Below are 23,900 nucleotides of genomic sequence, written 5' to 3'. Positions count from 1 at the left end.
CCTGGGATGCAATTAATCCTCCAGTCTCCTCAAAGCCCTGGAAGTTCAGTCTTAGACCCCAGCTTTCCTCATGGACTCAGGTCTGACCAGGAGCCTCACAGAGCCTTACCACACCAGCCCAGGAGAGAGCATCTGCTCTGTGTACATGTTCAAAGGGGCTGTCATCACCTGAGGCTTCTCCACATTTGCACTGTGTATGACCCAGAAACCCATTTGTGGGAGGGAATCTTGGTCAGGGTGCTAGGGAAGGGGAAGTAATTTCTTGGGGACTTTTTTTCTTTTTTCATAGACTATCACACTTGTGGGTGTTATATTTATTGCCCATTTTGTTAAAAGGATGTCAGAAACCATGTTGATTCAGGGTCTCTCTCTGTCTATGCAGGTTCTCTCCCTCTCTGTCTCTCATTCTCCCCATCTCTCTCTCTCTCTCTCTCTCTCTCTCTCTCTCTCTCTCTCTCTCTCTTTCCCTTTCCCTCTCTCTCTCCACACCCAAGGTGATACAAGATGCCTTTGAATGGTGAGAAGCAGTGTGTGAACGAGGACCAGCAGAGTGATTCAGAGTCTTCTCGGTTCTCCGAAAGCATGGCTTCGCTCAGTGACTATGAGTGTTCCAGGCAGAGCTTCACCAGCGATTTCTCCAGCAAATCCAGCTCTCCTGCCTGTGAGCAACAGGGAGAAAGGAGGGGGCGGTGGGGTGCCATTGCATGATGGCTTTGGAAATTCACAAGTGTTGTGAGCAAATCACACACTTTGCCCTCCTTTCTGGATGCACCAGACTAGTATGCCAGAGGCACTGTGTGTGCAGTTCCTGTGTTCTCAGGAGTAAGTTTGTAACGTGCTCATTTTGTTTTGAGCCTTGTCTCTAACCTGTGTTGTTTGAGCATGGATCTAAAGCCCCCACCCCTAGCCCTGTCTGTTTTGTCTCTGAATGGTGGGAACACCCTTCTTGAGATTATCTTGTGTAGATTATGATGAAGTCAGATTAGTCTTTTCTGTTTCACACTGAAGGAAGTTTGCCTTTCTGGAAGGGTGGACAGGAAGTGAAATAATCTAAAGAGAGTTTCCCTACTGAGTTCATACAGTGTTGGGCAAATCCCCCCAGATCAACCCACAGAGAGGATTGCTACACTGGGTTGTGAGAGAGCCAGAAGAATGGTTGTCACCAGGGAAACAGCCTCTGCCCCCACCCTTTCTTTCTGTGGACACAGGACATGTGTCAAGCAGGCATTTTTTTTTTTTCCTTCTTTTTCTTCACAAGATTTCACTCATTGGCTCAGGCTGGCTTTGACTCTGTGGCAGTTTCTTCCTCAGCCCCCTGAGGGCCATACTTGGCTTAGCCTTTGCTTTTTTTAAAGTTTTGAATTAGCATTTTGTCTACAAAGTATGTAACATCTTAAACTAGCAAAGCTAAGGTAGGAAGAAGCAACTGATGTTTAATAAGATCAGATGCTACTCGCAAACAATTCGTTTTATTAAAATTTTTATGTTTCCAGTTTTTAAACTTGTAAATTTTATAGCAAAGAGAAAAGAAGGGATTGCCTACAGTCTCACCCAGACATGACAGAAAGCGAACAGTACTTTGCCAAACTATCATCCTTCACACTGATGTAGACTCTTGCCCTTAGCATTGTAACCAAAACATGTATCCTCATGATAGAGTATTTCCTAAACACTGTCCTTATGATCACCTACTATGTCATAAAGGAAACATATTTATACATATTTATTGATTTGTCACTGGACAGTTATTTTCCATCTTGTTTTGCTCTTTTACAATCGTGGTCTTATGAGGATCCCAATGCACTTAGACTTTGGATATCATTGATCATTGGACCAAAGACTTCAGTTGTTTTTAAGGAGAATTTTGAGGTGGAGAATCCACAGCAGCCATGCGCTATGCCTGTTTTCTCATTCCTGACGCCATGTCTAGAGTCTCTGTGCCTGGAACCATGGCACTAAGCAATCTCATGTCCCAGCATCATCTTTCTTTGGCATCCTCCTCCCCGTAAGCATCTTCTCTGCCTCCTGTAAACAAGCAGTAACAACAAAAGAAAAAGTATTGCCTGTCTGTGCCTTTTATTAGATAGAGGTCATGAGTTTTAATTAACTGAAGCTGAGATTTTCCAACAGTGATTTTATAAACTTGATTTATTAGAACAATTCCTTAGTATAATATCTTCATTCTTTACTGTTTTCCTACTGAGTAGGTAATCCATCCTCTCAAATATATTTTGTAATGCTTTAATTATGTATTGAGTTCCTCCTGCTTTTTTACTTAAATTGCTCAATGGTGGCGGTGCACACCTTAAATCCCAGCACTTGGGAGACAGAGGCAGGTAGATCTGAGTTCAAGCCAGCCTGGTTTACAGAATGAGTTACAGGACATCCAAGGCTACACAGAGAAACCCTGTGTTGAAAAAACTAAAAGGAAAAAAATTAAATTGTCTTAATTAATCACCTCAGAGAGAACCTGTTAAGGGGCTAATATATGTATCAGTGAAGTCAAATGAACTAACAAATGGCAAAAATTGGAATTTAACTTCAACCTTACACTAAACTGCCTAGACAGATAGGAAGTATACAACCTTATCTATCAATCTACTGCCTAATACATGTAAACACATATATCAATAAAACACAGAAAAAAACCAATTTAAGTTTTTAAGAATTATAATAAGCCTATATTAAGGAGTTTGTCATAGGGACATTTGGAAATTCATTATAAATATGGAAACTGAAGCTACAGAAGGAGTACTTAACTATTTGAAGCCTTTACCAAGCCCACCTTTCTTTAGTGCATGTTCTCAGACTTTAAAACCATGATATTGACCTACGAACGAGCCTTGACCCTGGGGGACGTTAGATGTCAGCTTCTCTCCTACTGCATTAGCTGACTTCCTGTTTCTTTCAGCTACAAGCCCTCCCAGGGGTGTGATGTTTGATGACGTGATGGCTGCAGCAAAGAACTTAGCAGACATGACTCTTGCTCATGAAATAGCTGTAAATGAGAACTTCCAGTTGAAGCAAAATGCCCTCCCAGAGAACAGGTAACCTTGAAGCCTGTGTGTATGTAAATGATGCTAAAGATTCTATCTCTGTGTGTGACTGTCTCTCTGTCCCTGTGTGTGTATGTGCGTGCATGTGTGTATAATTAAATGTAGTGAAGAGTCCTGTGGAAATGCATTGACTTAAGAGATTGAACAAGGTAGCCTCCCTTGTGTGCTCTTCCTGGGATGTCTCCTATTTCAGCAGTTTACTCCTGGCTCACTTTAAATGGGACATCTGAGTAGAAGATGGCAGCCATTCAAAGGCATGTCTCCTTGGGACCAACTTGTCTGTTTCACGGAGGTTCAGCTATTGAAGAAAAAGCAATGCTGTTAGCTTATCCATAAAATACAGAGTTGGGTAGAAGACTATCTACTAAGTCATAATATGCCTTCTTAGGACACAATTTTTTTAAGTTACTGAAATATATGCTATGGAAACATTTTAAAGTTTAGAGGGAAACAACATGAATCTCTAAATGAAAAAAATGCATTATATTGTGCATATTGGATATTTTTTAAATATTTATTTTTATTTGTGTGTGTGTGTCTGACTGTCTGAGTTATGTATACATGGAGGCTACAAGAGGATATTTGATTCCTCCGAAAACTTAGATGTTTGTGAGATAGCTGGCTTGTTAAGAGGGGTCTGACTTCCTGTCCTTGGGATTACACGTGTCTTATCCCACTAAGACATTGCTCCAGCCCAGTGTTTGTTATTGTGTGAGAACAATACCCATACTTGGAACATGGAAAGTATGCTAAAGGGTTAATCATGGGCTTATGAGTAAGATATGTATGTCCTGGGCTTTTTTAAATGCATTTTCTAAGAAATCTATAGTGGACACATATCTTTAAGTGCTCATTTTAAATCTAGAGTGAACAGATATCTTTCAGTGCTCATTTTAAATAGTCCATTTTGTGCTACAGCCTTGCTGGTCAAGTGAAACGTGTTGTTCACCAGGCCTTCTGGGATGTCTTGGAAGCAGATCTCAATGCTGAGCCTCCTCAGTATGAATATGCCATCAGACTGTTTGAAGAAATCAGAGAGGCAAGTGGATGTTTGTTCCATTAATGCCTTAACACTGGGGTCAGTGTGATGGATACCATAGATGGATAGCTTATAAACAGTAGAAATTCCTTACAATCTTAGAGACTGGGAAATCTGAGACCAAGGTATCAGCAGATCTGCTGCCTGGTGAAGGTCTATTCTGTAGGAGAATTCTTCTTTATCCTCATATGGCATAAGTGGGTAAAGGAGCCCTTTGGGGTCCCATCCATAAAGACATTAATTACATTTATGATGACTGTACTCTCATGACCTTATTACCTGTCAGCATTGTGGTTCAGCCTATGACTAGGGACAGGGGTGCAAATATACTGTAGCAGTTGGTTTCCTCTCCCAAAGACTGTTTGGTATCATCACTGACTTCAGAAGACTGAGCAGTCAGGTACCAGTAGATTCTCTTATGAACTTCCTACAGTGGGAGGGATCTAGGGGCACAGAAGCAGATAGACCTCAGGACAGAGCTCTGAGCACAAAAGAAGACTTCAGAATTAGACCTGGCTTCGTAATGGGCTCACCCTCTAAAATGTCAGTTTGAGTGTTTACAGTGTCTTTCCTATGACATTTACAAGATGCTTGCTCTTTACCATGCACTGTGGTATGATTTTACATACATGCTTCCCTAACTCACCCAGGGTCACAAAGCTCTGAGGGCAGTGGGGAGCTCCTGTTCCCCAGCCATTACAATGTCTTTGAGCTTATTGTCCACCACGTCCTGGGTACTCAGTTATCCATTAGCTTGAATGGTCTTTGTGTGCAAAGTATTTGTCATAGACTTCATGGAGGGGCAGGGGAGGGGGGCCTTTCATCTACTCGGGTACCTTTGGAGCCATTATGTGCAACCTGTTCCTTCTTCCCCTCATTGAAGGCTTTTGGAAGTGTTCAGGTTCTGCTTCTTCATCAGTCATCATTCTGAACTGTCAGTCATCCACCACAGTGGTGGCCTTGATTCAGCTTTCTTCTCAAGGTTGAGACACTGGGTGTCTCCAATGTACTTCCTAGGCAACATGGGGACGTTGTGATGTGAATGGGGAGGGTTCCCACCTCATTTGTAACAGTGCTGCTGACTCTTCCTTCCCTGTGCAGATTCTCCTCTCTTTTCTTACTCCTGGTGGGAACAGGCTTCACAATCAGATCTGTGAGGTTTTGGACATTGACCTCATTAGACAGCAGGCTGAGCACGGTGCTGTTGACATTCAAGGTCTGGCCAACTATGTCATCAACACCATGGGGAAGATGTGTGCTCCTGTGAGAGATGAAGACATCAGAGAGTTGAAGGCTACTACCAACATCGTGGAGATGCTGAGGTTAGCTCTTTTGCTGTATGCATTTTCTTACAGTATCTTCACATTCATTCAAAAGAGACCTGGAAGCATGGGAAACATAGACAGTTGGCCTTCCAAAAGAGTTTGTGACTCCAGGGGAAAAACAGAACGAAAAACACAAGAAGCCAGTCAGTCCTTGACAGAATGTGTAGAATTTTCTAGCAAGGTTGTTAGTCTGCCTTCTGTGGGCCCTGAGGATATAGGAAGCAGAATTCCTGGCCCCAGGGGTTTAGGGTGAAGAAGAGAGACAGACCTTAAAGAATGTACTGTGCGAATTGAACAGTTGTTCTTGAGCTATTGAAGGAGGCTTAGAGAACTTCCAGCAAGGGTATTTTAATGTCCTTGAGGTTAGAGGAAGCCATCTGCATTGTGAAGAGTCATTAGCTGCTCTTGTTCTCAGGAATTTTGTCAATGAGCAGTTGTTTTGTACTGGTGCCTGACTGGGATTATTTTTGGTCGTGCCGCTCTCCACTTCCTTTTTGGGGACCAAAGCTCTTCTCTCCTTGGTTGTCGCTCACCTAGCTTGTGATATGTTCTCCATTCAACTACGAGTTGAAAGGGACTGTGGAACATCTCTAGGTAAACTCAGTGCCAAAGGGGCAAATACCCTTGACTTTTGACTAGCCACACAGGCTCACCCAGATTGAAATGGGGCTGGGGAAGGTAGTTCCTGTCTGGAGATACTTGCCATAACCTCAGATCTGCCAGAGATTGCTAGTCAGCCGTCCAGCTCTGCTAGACTTTCTCCAAGGATGTGATGTTCACATTGATGTGTGAGCATCTTGTTGATCTCTTTAGACAATAACTTACTCATAATCCCTAGGACGTACTGTGAACCACTTAGTGCCATTGAAGGGGACATTTTTTATGTTATAAGTCATATTGAGAACTGAGTTTTATGTTACAGTTTTAGAAAACAAGGAGATGGAAACTGGCCTATGTATAGAAAATAATTTTGTTTATAGCCTGTAGCAAGTAGACATTTTTTCCAAGGTGACACTTCACCTGTCTGTAAAATGAGCTGTATATCTTTAGAATTGTCTTGAGTTCCAGAAGACTGTAGAAGCTCTTCTTCCAGTTACCAGTATTTCTGGCGTAAGATGTCAAATCTCAAATCTCTAGTGTTGATGTTGGTCATGGGTACCTACTGATTTATTTATTTATTTATTTATTTATTTATTTATTTATTTATTTGTGATCCACTGAGTTTAGGTAGAGTTGCTTGCATAAGCATGGGTGGAGGCTGTTTGCTGGAGCATGGGTAGTTCATGAGTGGCAATAGCCCCTGAAGAAAATGCCACTCCCTTTCCCAGCATTAACTGCTAGTAGCTCCTAGACAGGGGTGGGGGGTGAGGGGTTGGGAGGGTGGTGGAACTTCATAGTTATTTTCTCTGTCCATGATGGAATATTGAAGGGCCCAAGCTTGTGCCTTTCACGCGCTGTAAAAGGGTATATCTCTGTCTGAGGTCGAGAGCATCACTAATTTATGAGTATAAATATAAGGCAGCTTGACAATGTGTATTGAGCCAAACAACGATAGTAGGTTCAATCTGTGGCCTATGGCCTTCTAAGCTATAGGATTTGATTTAGCCTACACTATCAAGTGTATGTTCTTCCTGTGAAATAGGCCTTAAATCCAATCAGAATGTAGTTGGTTACCCCACAAATAGCCATGCTGCTATTGCTCAGAAAGTCTGTATTATAGACTACAGCATTCACAACTAGGTAAAACCATTGCTGAATTTTCTTCCCCAGCAGGCTGGACAGCACCTGTCACTTCATACTGTAGCAGCCAGGTTGATCTCTCTGACAATCAAAGTGTGTAGAATCTTCAGCAGTAGATCTTGTCTTACTGTCTTGGTAGGCAACAAAGAACAGTGGCAATAGATTGTTGTTATGGAGAAAATGTTGGGACCTTTCTGGGCAACAATTCAGAGAGAGAGATAGAGAGAGATGTCCCTTTTCTGACAACAGGATTTTTGTTTAAAGATCCATGACTTCTGGGAGCAGCATTAACCACTCATGTAGTGTTTCTTTTAAAAAAAAAAAAAAAAAATCGGGGAATTTAGTTAGCTTATAAAGAATCGGTTTTCAAATGATTCTTTCCATATATCTTCTGTTTTTGTTATATACCCATGCCCCATCCTCCTGCTCCATCCCTGTTTAAACCTTTTCACAGATCATATCTCCCCCTCCTCAACTTCCACATCTCATTTGTTTTACTATCTCACCCACTTAGACCCTCTGCAGCCTCCTGGCTGTGTTCTTGTTTCTTGACCTTTACAGACACTTTTACAACACAGACAAATAACTCAAAAGTCTAAGCTGGGATCCCCACATGAGAGAAAACATGTCTTCCTAGGTCTTAGTCACTTCACTCAGTAGAATGTTTTTCAGTTCCATGCATTTTCTTGTACATTTTATAATTCTATCTTTTAATATTTGGATAACAGTCCAAGGTATAGATTTGTGTTTCTCAACCTGTGGAGTCACACCTTCTTTGGGGAGGGGTCGAATAACCCTTCCACAGATCACCTAAGACCATCAGAAAACACAGATGTTTACATTATGATTTTTGGATTTTTGTTTGTTTGTTTGTTTGTTTGTTTGTTTGTTTTTAACAGGCTTTCTTTGAGTAGCCCTGTACATCCTGGAACTCACTCTGTAGACCAGGCTCGCCTCAAACTCAGAGATCTGCCTGCCTCTGCTTCCTAAGTACTGGGATTAAAGGTGTCACTATCACCTGCCTACATTATGCTTCTTAACAGTAGCAAAATTAACAGTTATGAAGTAGTAAAGAAAATACTTTTATGGCTGGGGTCACTACCAGTTGGGGAACTGTATTAAAGGGTCACCACATTAGAAAGGGTAAGAACCATTGGTATAAGTGGACCACATTTTCATCCACCCATCAGTTGACAGAAAACTAGGCTGGTTCCATTTCCCGGCTAATATACAAAGAGCATCAACAAACACAATTGCTTCCTAGATTTCTGTTTTCATTACCTTACTACTGTTCATAACACACTTCCAAGGAGGATGTCCTTTTCTCTTGGTCATGGAAAACTGAGGCACGAAGACCGAAGACACAGAGAAGTATGCATGACCATAGGTCTGGTCAGTTGAAAATCTGGGTTTGAGCAGGACTGCTCAGCCTAAAACACAGATTTCCCCCTCAATCCTCACTGCCCTGTCCTTTTATTTACTTAGATGTTTTCCTTCTTTCCTTAGTAGTAGAATCCATATGCACTGTGTTCGGCTCCTTACAGTCACAGCAGGCTGTGGTGGATGAGCGGGTGGAGTGACAGGATGCCACGGAGGATGGTTTTGCAATGTGTGGGGAAGACATGTGGGATAGACGTGCATAGCCTTCCTTAAAAAGTGACCCTGGTAATGACCAATGGCACCTCAACACCATTCTCAAGAGGCTTATCTTACCCAGCCTGTGACAGATAGGTCACAGTTTCAATTTAACTTCGTGTCTGCTTCTCATTTCAATTTTGTAATTTTTAGACAAATATTCCGTGTCTTGGACCTCATGAGAATGGACATGACGAATTTTGTCATTAAGAATATTAGACCTCACATTCAACATCATTTGGTGGAATATGAGAGAAACAAATTCCAGGAAATTTTAGAAGAAACTCCAAGTATGTATAATAATACAATGTATGCTTATGTCAAAATTAAGTCAAATTATGATGCTGTAACGTTTGCCTGTTTGTGTTGTGTTAATGTTAAAACATGTGTTAAGCCACTTAAAAGTTGGTGTCACATACTTCCAGTTTTCTGTTTGTTTGTTTTGTTTTTGTCCTGGGAGATGCGCTGAACACTCTTACTTTTCCATTTATGTATTCATAAAGGTTTATTGAGCACCTGTTGTATCCCTTTGGAAAGGTGCTATGGTGTGGCAATAGACAAAACAGAATAAAGTTGCAGTTTGACATTCTGGTAGGCGTAACGAGCAAGCATAGACTGTCACGTGTCATTAGTGTCAGATAGTGTCAGGACAGGAGTGAGGGCAGAGGGTGTTTGTAGAAGGGGCGAGGCAAGGCTTCTTCAGTAAGTAACATTTAGGCAGATTTTGCTAAGTACTATGGGAGGGGCATGCACAGGTCTAGGGAAACGCAGGGAGCTGCAAGGACAGGCCCTGCGATGTTTGAGACTGAGGGAAGATGGGCGAGAGAAGGTGGGATGGGATGGGCTGAGAGGGGAACAAGGCAGATTCAGATTGAATGGTAAGATTCCAGGCGCCCCTGTTTTCATGGGGCGTCATTGAGAGTCTCAGCAGGGAAGCAGTATGTGATTTACTTTTAGGGCATGGTTCCTGCATGAGAGCAGAGAGGGCAACAGAGCTGTCAGTTGCGTGGCCTAGTGCTTCTCAGACTAGAGCGGTGGTGGCTTGTTCCACACAGCAGCGACAGAGGAGGTGAGGCCGGGTTCTGAGTGTGCTTTGACACTGGAGAATACCTGGAGGCACTGAGGATGACTCAGTAAAGATATTTGGACCAAGCACTGGGTTAGTAATGGGAAGGGGGAAACTTGGGGAAGAAAGGTGGGAGTTTTAGATACATAAACTTGAAGATATAGTTTGACATTATCATAGAGAGGCCAGTTAGACATTTAAGGGTGAGGGTACAGTGTTGGGAGCCATGGATACACACTGGTATTCACTAGCATATTTATGCTATATAAAGCTATAGAAATGATAGTTGGCACTTAGTGCTTAGCAGGTTCTAGCCAATTTGCTTACATTAACTAATTTAATATTACAAGTATACAAAGTTGCTTCCCACTATAAATGGGGAAACTGAGGCATGAAGAGGTTATGTCATTTGCTTCTATATCACAGTTTATAAAATATGGAGCTGTACTCACACAGGCAGACTCATGTAGTCCATGCACTTAACATCTTTACCACATGGGATAAGATGGCCTTCGGGAGTTAAGTAGAGCTGCCTAGGGGACTGGCCTGGGACAGATTAGCATCTAGAGGAGACATGATGAGAATCAACAGTGGAGACTATGCGAATAGCCAGGGAAGGAGTATTCAAGCTAGGAGGAGGGCATCCTACATTGCAGTTATGGGGGCCATGAGTGGATGTGACAGGACCCTTTACTTTCCAGTGGAGGGCTCGAGGTGCCATGCAGCTAGCAGGTGGTTGTGTTGATCTGGATCTTATTAGCTGTGATCTAAGGCTACTTGGTAGCCTACCTTCCTTATGGCCTACCTTTAACAGACTGAGCTCTTCCATTACAGTGATAACATAGTAGCATTATATAAACAGGGCTTATGGATGCTGATTTTAAATGGACCCTACAAAGTGGAGGAATGGTCATAAATTTAGGCATGCTCTGCTTGGTAAGAAGCTTGTGATACCACTTTCCCCTTTGATAGTAATTTAGAGACCTTTCTTAAGCACTGCAGGGCAAATTAAAACCTTTGCAAGGAAAGAGTAGATAGATGGTTAGATCTTCCTGGTGATTGGAGCTGTTTGAATTTGGAGATAGGCCTCTCTCTATTGCTGGTGGTGAGGCTATGACCTTGTTTAAACTCTTTTCATTGATGAGTCATTCAAGCCTCACTGAAATCTGGAGAGCTTGGCAATGACATCACTGTATTTACATATGAGGAAACAGAGGTTAAGTTATAAGACCTAAAAGACATCAGTGTCAAGCCTGGATGACCGGGCTCTGCCTTACAGCATGTGCTGGCTTTTGTTGTTGTTCTTCTTCCTTGGGTTTTTTTTTTTTTTTTTTTTTTTTTTTTTGTGACAGGGTTTCTCTGCACAGCCCTGGCTGTCCTGGAACTTGCTCTGTAGACCAGGCTGGCCTCAGACTCAGACATCCCCCCCGGCCCCTGCCTCCAGAGTGTTGGGGTTAGAGATGTGCCACAATGCTATTTGAGCATGTGCCATTTAACATTTGGAACCCTGACTCTCAGTGGGGCGCATTGCAGATGGTTCTGTGGCATCAGTTGGTAAATGGGACTAGATGATCACTAAAGACTCTTTAGTAATAAAAGATCTGAGACTTCAAGGACTCTATTTTAGCTCCAGTGGGAAAAGGGTTGTGGAAAAAAATCCTTCAATCTAAAGCCTGAATGAACTTGACTGTGGTGTCAGCATCAGCTTTCTGAGACTCCGTGATGAGATCATGTGTTCCTGTATGGTGAACATATGTATTCAGTCCAGATGCTGCAAAGCTTGGGCAAACTCCTTAATACTTAGTGGAGTCTAGCTTTGTTTATCTCAAATTATTTGCTTCTCCTTAAAACTTAGGTGACCTTATTTTTCACCTCATGTTGACTTGACTCCTTCCCACAGATTTAAGAATACAGCAAAGCCAGCTGTGCTTAGAGTTCATTTTTACTCAGCTAGAGAAATCAAGAATACAGGAAGCAGAGTATATGTCTGTTAATTATATCCCAAGTCACTCTTCCAACAATCGGTCCCTGCCCTAGTATCAAAATAAGAGTCTCATAAACAAAACAGAAACAAACCATTAGTACGTGGGTGTTATCATGGTTTAATAAGGAGCAGGGTAAACAAATAGGCCGAATAGATGTTTATTTAGGGAGAAATAACTTACAACTTTGACAAATGAACACCAGCAGGTTCCACTGAATGCTCTCCTCTCCATGTTCAGCCAGACAGAGAGCGTTCCCGGGCTCCTCCTCAGACCTAGTTCCACAGGTCACTTCTGCCCCTGGCTCCACCCCATGGTCAGTGCTGCCACAGATGCAGACAAAGTGAATATCTTACTACAATTACCCTTTTAGTGTAAAAAGATTTAGGCTTAATACAAAACTATTTGCAAAATGGTGAATAACAAGTGTGCTCTAAGAAAAGGAAAATAAAAAACAACTTAAGACCTACATATCTAGTCCTAGGGTGAAGGCATAACTGAGTTTACAGCAGAGTTGTTCTAAGCTGGAAAGCTTAAGTCTAGTACCTAATATATCTAACTAGGAAGAGAGAATAATAGTTGTGATAGTTTAATCTCTAACCTCATCAAGACCTGCGAAGCAAAGGAAAATAACAATACTAGGGTAGACAGGAAGTACAGGTGGGAACTTCCAAAAGGTGCAGCAAGGACAGAGACAGCAGGCTACCTGGTCACTCATTGTCATCTAAATCATCAGGGCTAGTCTTTGCCTGGCTACCATTGGACCATGTCTAGGACTTTTGAATGTCCTATTCTGGTGATGGGGTGGGTCATGGTATTCTTCTGGCATCTAGCAGGCAGAGAGGTCAGAAGTACCACTAAACAGATTGGTCAGGACAGCCCTGTTATGAGCAGGTTTTTCCCTCAGCCTTGGCCCACCTCCGCATCAGCCCCAAATAACACACAGACTCTGTATTTGATATAATGCTGTTGGCCAGTTACTAGTTTCTTATCTGCTGGCTCTGTCTTAAATATTATCCCATTTTTATTAATCTATGTGTTTCCATTATGAGAGACAAAACTAACCCTGAAGTCAGGAGTTCAGAGCAGCTGAGTACGGTGCCTGAGAGGGACATGAGAGGACTTCTCCGTGTGATGGAAACTGTTTACGTCTGGTTTGGGATCATACGTGGTCAAAATGACCAAAGTGGGCACTTTGCTTTATGAAACTGTGTGTCAGTATGTACGTACATGCATTTCTATGTATGGGAGGTGAATGATCTTAACAGCAATGGGAAGTAAGTACTGGGCCCTGTTACTTCCAAGTGTCTTAGCATTGTCTGTATCTGGGACGGCCCTTGCCCCTGTGTCCTAACAGCGGGACACATGGACCCTGCCACACTGCCTTTCCATCCCTCCCACCTCCCTCCCCTCATTCCCCGGAGGAAATGAAAGGCAGGGGCGGATGAGGCTCAGATAGAGAGGTCTGGGGTGCAGGCGGAAGTGGAGAAGAACATGAGGAAGGTGTCCAGGGAGACTGCAGAGTAACAAATGCAGGTAGGCCGGTTGTCCTCGGAAGTGTATTTATGGAACAGGAAGCGAAACCCAGGTGCGAAACATGGCATTATTGAGGGGAACCAGGGGGTGAGAAATCACAGCGAAATCGCCAAGAAAAGAGGGGTTCCCTCAGATGACATGCTGTTAGAGAATGGCTAAAAAGAGCATGAAGTAAAGGTGTGTGGATTTCACAACTAGACCATAGCTCGTGGCTTTCAAAAGCACTATGGGAAGACTGTATGTTGTTAGTTCTCTAATCTATGCTCTGTATCTCAGGATACAGCACAGCCATTCATTCCGCAGCCTTAGAGAGGGATGTGGGAGTAACCCTACAAGCCTTTCATACTCTGCATTTAAAGTGGTCCTCAAGACCCATGGACACTATGCCTAAATAATAATATTTCTCCTTTCCTGTGATTTCTCTCTGTTTTCCATGCCCTTGGCCATTCACTCTTGACTGGAGGACAGCAACCTGCTACCCTCTCGTTTACTCAGTCCCCCCCCCCAGTGAGTTTTCCAACAGCTATGTCTGATTATATCAGTCCCATGTTTAGGGAGTATGTATTTCCCATAGCTGATGTTTGTAATCTAATAAAAGAATGAAAATGATCCATCAATATGGGAACATAAGCTTGCATGTAGTTCTTGGCAAAAATATAGCTGTAAGCAGACACTCAGATAAATTTAGGACCACACAGTTTAGTGTGCTGAGTCCAAACTCAGGGTTATTTATGAGCAAGTCTGTGATCAGCTGGTTCCTGACTGCCAAGCCAATGCCATCAGGGGCTGGTCTCTCTTCTCTAGCCCCTTAGGACCAGCAATACAGATATGATGGGAAACTTCCAGAACATGCCATGCGCTGCCATTTGAAAGTATTATTTGGGTATTCTCCTTGCTAGCGTGCCAGGCAGCCCTTTCTTCTCTCTGCCTTCAGGTGTCACTTGGAAGCTCTTCCTCATGAGCACTCTTGAGTAGCTCCGCCCCTCTCCTGCTCCTCTAGCATTTACTGAACCCTGTTAGAAGCAGTAGTTATCTGTCTGTCCATATGGACTGACTGTGTCTTTTCCTTCATGCCTGGGAATCTATCTACAATCTGTCATGTAGAATGCTAGAAAAAAAAGGACTGGCCTGCGAAAGAATAACTGGATGTTGTTTTTGCCCTTAGATGCCCTCAGCCAGACTATGGAATGGCTAAAAGAGTCTGTAGATGAAGAACGCCTTTCTGAGACTGCTGTGTCTCCTGGAACTGAACAGAGTCCCACACCAAGCCTAAGCCCTCTGTTGGTGCTAAATAACTGTTACTTGAAACTACTTCAGTGGGATTATCAGACAAAGGTCTTACCAGAGGTGAGTGGCTTTTCCCTCCACCAAGGTGTCCAGCATTTGAATTCTTGAGTCTTAACTCTGAATCAGACAGCCTGTCTGTGTTGCGTATGGTGTGGTAACTAAAATCAGATATAAATGAGAGTGTGGATATGACATTGCTTATTTTACATGCTCATGGCATTGTGCTTCCCTTTCTATTTTTACATTTTAAATAAATATGCTAGACACTCGTGACAGATGGAACACGGCTCCAGGAGTTGACAGAAAAGCTGAATCAATTGAAAATGATCGCCTGCTTGTCCCTCATTACCAACAACATGGTGGGTGCTATTACAGAGGGCCTTCCTGAGCTTGCAAGCAGGTTAAAAAGGATTCCAGCTGTTCTACTCGAAGGCATGAATAAAGAGTGAGTTCTCTCTGTGTGTATCTGCTCCCTCACATAGGAAGAAGGTTCTACATGTGTTTCCCAAAGCAGTCAGCAACCTTGGCCACTACAGGCTTTAGACTTTCTCACACCTTTCTACAGTGTCTTTTAGCATCTCAAAAGTTCTAGCTGTCCTCTCATGGGAAAGCAGAGGTGTGTTCCATGACACGTGCCAGCATAAGTGTTGTGTTTCCCCTTTCAGTGGTGTGCACAAAAGCTTTTCTGTGACAGTGTGGTGGGAAACGTAAAACTAGAAATCCAGAAAGCTATGTGCAGAACTATGTTGTCTGGGAGGCTTTTCCAGATTTGTGGGTCTGCTCTGTCCTTTTTCTTTCTTTAGATAATTATTGCCTTTAATGGAGCCAACCTGTGAAGGTTTTAACATAGAGATACTGCCTAATGAACGTTTTGCTTTTAAGAAAAAGGTCTGTCCCACCGAGACTCTATCACGGTCAGAAGACAGGTCTTGTCACTGCCCCTGTGGCTCTCATACGGCTCAGCTCCCCCTGCTGCTTTGCCTTGCGGTGTTTTCTAGGCCTAAGTCCTCTATTCTTGCCACTGAAGGGACATGTATTTGTCATCCCATCTGTTAGAAAGAACATGAACCATGTGATAAAACCCAGAGAAGGCTTCTTAAGTGGTTTGGGATCCATACTTCTCATTTTGGGCTGAAACTCAAAGAATGGGGTTTGTCTTGGGCTGTGTAGAAATGGGCAAACTGAGCCTTGGATTGTCTCATTGTCCAAGGCCCTACCCTTTTACTGACTCTGAAACTGCCTGCCACGCACCTGAGTTCATATTTCAGGACCCAAGACCCACATAGGAACAGCACCTTCCTCTGTCCTTGTAGTTGCTCTGTCCCTAAATCTCTTCACACTGGGAACCGTTGCTTTCCAGAGATGTTTTCTTCATTAGGGTTTGCAGAGCATCCAGTGCTGCCAAGGGTTAATATGAAGCTATAGGAATGGCAATCAGGTGACCAGGTGAGACTCAGCTCTGTGACCCCCTTGTTACGTGTGATCGAGAGGTCCCTGAGCCCCTCTGAGCATTATTTTCTCATGTGGAAAGAATAATCGGGGCTGGGGAGATGGCTCAGTGGCTAAAGAGCTTGGTTTGCTAGCTTGAGGACCTGAGTTTGCATGCTGCAGCACCGGTGTAAAAGTCAAGCATGTCTGGAGCCCTGGGACTGTACAGCTGAACAGAGAGAAATGGGACCTGGGTGCTTGCTGGCCTGCAAGTCTATCCAAACTAGCAAGCTCCAGGTTCAGTGAGAGAGCCTAGCTCCAGAAGGAAGGTGGAGAGGAAGACACTTGAAGTTTATCTCAGGCCTTGACGTGAACACCAGGGAGCATATTCCCCCAGCCCACACACACAGAGAAGAGTAGTCATTTCCCTACTTCAGGACTGTGAGAAAGAAAGATGATCTCTGGGAGACTGCATATGTGTCTGGCACACCGCATGTACTCAGTGAATGTTTGCTATTAACAGCTGTTTAGGTGTTCAGTCACCCTCCGTATAGCCCTATTTCGTTGTTTCATATAATGTAGAAATATTCCTGCCAAGCACCTCAAGTCACCACAGACCCACATGTCATTTGTATGTGATTTGATGATCTGTTACAGAGACAGGCAAGGTTTTGCTTTTATTTTGAAGCCTTGGCTCATATTAAAATTTAATTTTTTCCCTTTATCTTAAGAACTTAGTGACTAAAAGGCAGAGAAAGCTAGAGCACTACTCGTTAGTAGTTGAGACATCAGGAGGAAGAGATGCTATCAAAACAGTCCACCCTTGGTGACAGAGCCACAGAGATAGGTCCAGAGCGAGGGTACAGCAGGTTCCGGTTAAGGCAGAGCCGCAGCCATGCTCCACCACTTTCTTCTTTTCCCACTAAGCACTTACTGATCGCTTGGCACCCTGCTAGGAGCTCACTCAGGCAGCAGCAAGTCCAGAGGTAGAGCCTGGATTTGACCCAGGGTCTTCACCACATCAGACTTAAGCCCCAATTTCTCCATTGTGCTACCTCCTATCACTAGGTCATCTATTATTCTTTAGTTCACATTTCTCACAGTGATACAAAAGAACCCTTTCTATATAATGACATCGTTTCCCATTCTTTAATAATGCAGACTAAAATACTCTCGCTAATAACTTCTTTATTGATGAAGTGGCCTGCTCCTCAGTTGCTGTTATAATGTCTAGACTGTATTTGTTTATTTGTTAGTTACTGGAAAGTAGTCATGCGAGTTAACTGCTTTTGGTCATGAGTAGTCTAGAATTTCAGGTAATGTGACTTCTCAGTAGCTCTGTTATTTTTGACTAGTGTTACAGTTTTACTGCTGTAGGCACAGAAAAATTAATTTTTTTCTACTCAACTTTATAAGATCATTAAAAAGTATCTATGAGATGGTTAAAAGCACGTGGCTGCTCATTCAGAAGGCTTGGGTTTAGTTTCCACTACATACATGGCAGTTCACAACTATCGATAATTCTAGTTCCAGAGGACCTGATGACCTCTCCAGGCCTCCAAAGCGCTAGGCATGCATATGGTACACATGTGTGCACGCCTGTGAAACACTCAAACTCTTTCAAATCAGGGATTTAAGAAGTAAGTGGATATTTTCTGTCTTTGCTAGACCTATGAAAATGGGGTTTTACATGCACCCCTTTGCATGGTCTTCAGCACTTAAAAAATCTATTCTGTGAGAGCATTGGTATTTAGGAGAGGAACTATTTTCTGTCCATTCTAATAAAAGCAATTACTGCTGCTGTACAAGAAAATTGCCAAGTGTCTGCAGTAAGTATATTTTAAAATAAAACGGTGCCTGAAGACCCAGATTTGGCCTGATGCAGTTTGCTCTGTTTTCTAGGACCTTTAACTTGAAGGAAGCCCTGAATTCCATTGGTATTCAGACTTGTGCTGAAGTTAATAAGGCCCTGAAAGAGAGAGGTTTGCCCACTTTAAATGCTGAGGTTCAAGCTAATCTCATCGGTCAGTTTTCAAGCCTCGGAGAGAAGGACAATCCTGTCTGTACCTTGATGGGTGAGTCCTCTTTAGTTTTTTATTTTGTTTTGTTTTTTCTTATTTTAAATATAGATCACAGTTCCCCCTCCCTTCTTTCCTCCCTCCCTCTCCCGCCCTCTGATGCCCCACCTCTTTAGTTTTAAACCAGTTTCTGCTCGAGTTTCAGTTTTCTTTAACTTGCTGTATCTGACAATGTCTAAGTGTTGTCATATTTTAGTGTTAAACTCAGAAATAAAAGCAATTCAGATTTTGGATTTTCAGATAAGGGATAAGTAATCCATGAAATCCACTCCGGTACTCTATAACCAACCAAACAAAAAGCCCAAACATCTATGTGATAGATCTTGAATTTTTGGCAAAAGATACTGCCTTACTATTGCTGTGAGGAAACACCATGACAAAAAGCAGCTTGGGGAGGAAAGGGTTTATTTCACTCACAGTTCATCACTGAAAGCAGTGAGGGCAGGAATTTACACAAGGCAGGGACTCAGAGTCAGGGACTGATGGAGAGACCATGGAGGAGAACCCTGACTGGCTTACCTCCATGGCTTGCTTAGCCTGTTTTCTTATAGACCCAGGGGCATCAGCACAGGTGTGACCCAGCCCATGATGGTCCAGGCCCTCACGTTGAGAAAGTGCTCAGCAGGTTTGTCCACAGCCTGATTTTATGGAAGATCCTCCTCTTTGATAACTGTAGCTGTACTAAGTTGACGTGATCTAGTCAACACAGATACTGGGCTTTTACTTTTGGAGGACAAATCTGAAAAGTATAAAGAAAAGCAGATGTTTTCCTAATCCTCACTTCTCTGTTCAGAGCCCATCATAGCTATCCAGGCAGTGGGCTTTATGAAGACAGTGTGGTGATGTGGAAATCCTGGGTGAGTGTGCAGGTTCAAACCCACTCTCTGCACACTCACCGAATGAGGCTAATGGTTCTGCCATGAGCTTACCTGAGAGAACTCCTTGGTCAGAGTTAGAGAGGCAGAGAGCGAAGGCTGGGACTGGGAGGTGTGGGTGGCTGCCATTGTGCTTGCTGGTCAGGTAAAGAACCTCCTGTGTTTACCTGGACAGGTTGGGTGGGACAATTGGCAGTGTGGAGCGTGCACCAGGCCTCTTGCAGTTTCCTGTGACTACTTATAAAAAGGACAGTTGTTTTCTCCTCAAGCTGAGAGGGCCAGGGCTGGGGCTGGCTGCTGACAGTGTGGCTTCCCACTCCATCTCTTAGCATTGTGTCCCTCTGGGCTGCGCACCTGCACACTGAGGTGGCTTGCTCTGCCATCACCCTTCCATGTTGAAGTCATACAGGCACCAGAAGTCTTCCCCTCTGTTGGCTAACAGTGGCCCAGCATGGAGCCCTGTTGGTGTAAGTGGCCTGACTGTGGCCTGACTGTAGCTCAGTCCTTGAATTGGTCTTGGTGATAAGAGGCAAAGAACTTAATCTTGAAATGTGTGCTCACTTCCAGACCAGTCTGCTGAACCCGAGCATCATTGAGTGTGGGGAGACACTGCTCCCTTACACAAAGCAGGGTGTGGCTACCATTAAAGAGGACAAAGGCAGGTGTTTGTAAAATGTGTTCAGTTACTGCAGCAGCTGGAAAATAAAGCCTGGGAGGAAGAGGGTATACTCTGGGATTAATCTGTAATAGGAGGAAGAGGGTATACTCTGGGATTAATCTGTAATAGGAGGAAGAGGGTATACTCTGGGATTAATCTGTAATAGGAGGAAGAGGGTATACTCTGGGATTAATCTGTAAGCTTTCCATGCACAGTGTCAGTGCCCTGACAGTATAGTGCATTTTATTATGGATTCAGGGGCTCTGCAATGATTTTTCTTATTCCTGGGAACACAGGATACCAGAAGGTATAAGGGTTTTTCCGCACGCCACTGGTCTTGTCCCCCTGCCGCTCCAGCCCCAATTAACACACCAAGACTCTGTATTTGATTTAATGCTGTTGGCCAGGTACTAGTTTCTTATAGGCTAGCTCTGTCTTAATTATTAACCCATTTCTATGTATTTCCACGTGGTCTTACCAGCGAGAGGTGAGAGGCGGCTGGCGGTTCTGCCTTCTCCAGACTCTCCATCTTGACTCCTCCTTACTACTTCCTCTTTCCTCCTTGTCTCCTAGTCCCTTCTCTCTTCCTTTCCTATTGGCCAGCAGTGCTTTATTCATTAACTGGTATGAGAAACATATATACATAATGGCATCTCCCATCAAGAAGGTCAGGCTACAATAGGCTACTTAGGTGCCCCAAGGCTTCAACTTGACCCCAGAAAGGAACAGTGCCAGATTACAGCACTGTGGGTGGTAGTAGAGGCTGCTCCAAAGGGGATGGTTGACAATGGTAATTGACACAGCCACTTAACACACCCCTTACCTCTATCCCTCACATGCTGACCTGCGACTGCCTTTAGTCTCCAGAGGAGCAGTTGCAATCTGTGAGACTGTGCTCCTGGGAGAAGAAAGGAGCACATGAGCTGGCTTCCCACTGGTATGCAGACCTCATGAGCACAGGGGTGTGTGTTGTCTGCTGTTTCTCTACATGGTACCGAGTCTACAGATGGCATTTGTATATACTATGAAGGCCCATGCTTAAATACCTAACAGGGTGCCATTGAGAGTCTTACCTTGACTATCTGGTTCCAGGGTTCCTGTTCCTAATTGTGCTTCAGGCAGGACTGGAGCTGTGAACTCACAGTGCCTCTGTGCCTCTGTCTGTGCCCTGGATTTCAAATGGGAAGGGGGAGGGGCAAGAGATGCCTTTAAAATCTGCTAAAGCAGCTTTTGTCTCCCAGCTCTCCCTAAGGCAGCTTTGCCTGTTGTTCTGCACACTGAAAGTATTTCTTAATCTTATTCAAAGTATCGCTTCCCTGGCTACTCAAGTGACTGTCCTGAGTGTCTCTTGACTCTGGAAGACAAGGACAGGCCTTTGGCAGGGACTCCATTTGACTGCTTCAAACTGAGCAAATGTTTCTGTAGTCTTGGCCCAAAAACTTGACTTGTTCAAAGAGGAGACAGAAGCACTTGTTGATATAAGGATTTCATTTTTAAGCTTTCTTGTGACAAAGCGTTTAGATTGTATCTGTGATAAAGTTAGGCTCAGGTCTGCAAAAGTCAGCCAGTCCCAAGGGAAAGTTCACTGCTCTTTTGCATGATGAGACACTAGCATAAAGCAAGCACTTAGATCTTGGCGTACAGGCTAGGTACTCTCAGTGCTGGCCACAGCTCTCCCTGTGAATGGCACCCGTGTGCCGTGTGCTGGCCACAGGCTCTCCCTGTGCATGGCGCCCGTGTGCTGTGTGCTGGCCACAGGTTCTCCATGTGAATGGCACCCGTGTCCTGTGTGCTGGCCACAGGTTCTCCATGTGAATGGCACCCGTGTGCCGTGTGCTGGCCACAGGCTCTCCCTGTGCATGGCGCCCGTGTGCCATGTGCTGGCAGGTTAGGGAGCAGCCCTTGCTCAGTGGGCTGGATAATTACTTACCAAAACAGGGTGTTGGCACAGTACTGCTTTTAACTACACCAGAGCAATAGGCATGAACTTCACCATCTCTGGGAAACCCAGATGTGGGGCCAGTCATCCTCTGTATTATGTTGAAACCCCAAGTGTGCTAGGTTTCTAGATTTATTTCTCATAGAACCAAAAATTTGGATTTCGGTATGAAATCCCTGATTTTAAAATGCTATAAAACAAAACAAAACCCCAAAGAACAGTGTCAGCTTCAGTAATGATTGTTTGACGTTGGTCATTGACTTTTGTTAAAATACTACTACTACTACTACTACTACTACTACTAATAATAATAATAATAATAATAATAATAAAGTCTACCTCACAAAAGCACTGTTTTTTTTTTTTCTAATCAACCATCTCTTATATATACAAATCACTCCAAAACTCTCTAGCCTGAGTTTTATGTGCTCATTTCTTTCTCACAAGTCGGCTAAGTAGTTCTTTGGCCTTGTCCAGCTCATTTATGTTTCTGTGGCTGGGGCTGGTAGCCCTTATGGCCCTGATTGGACTTTCTCAGGAGCTTGGGAGGGGGCTGCCATAGATCTGGGGAGTCAGGTTTCTCGTCCCAGCAGTATCAGCCTTATTCACGCAGTTGACAGTAGGCAGAGGAGTCAGCCATGCATCTTGACACTTAGGCATGCAGCTGGCATCCTGCACTTCTTTTACATTGTGCATTGGCAAAACATGGTGACAAAGCCAGTTCAAGCTTGTGTCCTTAATTGGAGGAATTGTAATGCCACTTGAGGACAAGCAGCAGTAAATGGGAGCCTTACTGCTTATTATTAGATTATGGACTTTAGTAATGGGACAGGTAACGATACCATTGTTTTTCCTTTAGATAAACGGATCCAGTTGTACATGAAAAGCCTACTCTGTCTTCCAAGCACTCAGAAAAGCATGCCTCCCATGCCAGGGGGCCTTGGCGTCATTCATCAAGAGCTGGAGGTGCTTGGCTGTCAATACGCAAACATCGTGAATCTCAACAAACAGGTGTATGGACCATTTTATGCAAATATATTCCGAAAGCTGCTTTTCCAGGATGAAGCTGTGGGGAAGATAGATGCTTCACTTCCAACTAACTAAAGAGAAGCTGGCACTTGGGAAGAGATGGAGATTGGCACTTGGTACGAGATGGAGATCGGCACTTGGTACACGGTCCATTTCTACCAATGGCATTTTAGATGGGGCACAGTCTCAGTACTGTCCCTAGCGCAGTGTTAGACTGAATTTGTGTAACCTGGTAATGTTAGCATCACAGAGGGGCCACATATGCTATAGATTCTTTGTGTATCATTTCTGAGTTCAAGGCAGACATTTTAATGAAGAAAAATAATTTTTAATGAATTATATCACCAGAATAATATATATCACTGGTGTTTTCTTAAAAGCATTTTTATTGAGTATTTATATGTGGCTTGTTATTCAACCTGAAAGGAGTTGTTTTGTTTATATACTTGATTATACTGCAGTTGTCTGCAGGAATACAATGTGCAAACATTTAAAAAATACCTTGAAAATGAAGGGCATTCTGCTTTTTTTTTTTTTTTTTTTTTTTTTGTGGAAAAGTAAATTTGTGTCTGGAGTCGAGATAGCCAAGTACATTTATTAGGGTTTTTGATCTTAGTTCTTGGCATGTTTATTTAGTTTCTACTTAAAGATTCACTTATACTTTTGAAACTTTCCTAACATGGTTGTTTTGTAATAAAAAACTTTATTAAACAGCAGACATGGTAATCTGTTTATTCTTTTATTGCTAAAACATGTGTTTTCTTAAAATGCTAAAATTTATTTCAGAACAATTAATGTCTTGGTTTTCTAACTTCCCCTGGGTGCTCAGAATGGAATATTTAGCATTTTTTTTTGTTTTGTTTTGTTTTTTTCCCTCACTATAGCCCTGGCTGGGTTGGAATTCGCTGTGTATACCAGACTTACTTTGGATTCACAGAGATGTGCCTGTCCCTGCTTCCTTAGTGCTGGGATTAAAGATCCTTTTTATTAGTTATTCTTGGTTGTGCTGTTCCTCAGAGCAGCTTACAGACATGCCATCATTTTTGGTCATTCGGTTAACAAGCACCAGGGGGCATCCACCAGGTATCAAGAAGCTAGTACTCACTTCAGCAGTAGAAATACTAAAATCAAAGCATAAAGGTGAGAATAGCCCCTACACAAGGAAGATGTGAAAATGACTGAGGTGACCCATAGTTTTAAAGCAAGGTAAGCAAGGTTTTCCCCTCT

The 23,900-nt window shown here is 43.3% G+C and overlaps 1 protein-coding gene across 2 annotated transcripts; it reads left to right on the top strand.

The window, feature by feature from the left end:
- Positions 1-410: 410 nt before the first annotated feature.
- On the top strand, positions 411-23,399 carry Tcp11l2 (t-complex 11 like 2). 2 transcript variants are annotated; one of them, XM_051206260.1, is made up of 9 exons: positions 445-661; positions 2,912-3,047; positions 3,975-4,095; positions 5,197-5,417; positions 8,949-9,085; positions 14,545-14,726; positions 14,930-15,111; positions 17,997-18,169; positions 22,504-23,399. In XM_051206260.1, exons 1-9 carry the CDS (start codon positions 505-507, stop codon positions 22,746-22,748), a joined length of 1,554 nt encoding a protein of 517 aa, XP_051062217.1. In that variant the 5' UTR covers positions 445-504; the 3' UTR covers positions 22,749-23,399. The 2 variants fall into 2 exon arrangements, with proteins under 2 accessions (XP_051062218.1, XP_051062217.1); XM_051206261.1 differs by lacking the exons at positions 14,930-15,111; positions 22,504-23,399 and having other exon boundaries at positions 411-661; positions 17,997-18,140.
- Positions 23,400-23,900: the final 501 nt, after the last annotated feature.

This window comes from Phodopus roborovskii, unplaced genomic scaffold (assembly GCF_943737965.1).
Source record: "Phodopus roborovskii unplaced genomic scaffold, PHOROB, whole genome shotgun sequence".
Taxonomy (NCBI): Eukaryota; Metazoa; Chordata; class Mammalia; order Rodentia; family Cricetidae; genus Phodopus; species Phodopus roborovskii.
The sequence above is the reverse complement of the archived record's forward strand: the minus strand, read 5'-3'. Positions and strand labels throughout refer to the sequence as shown.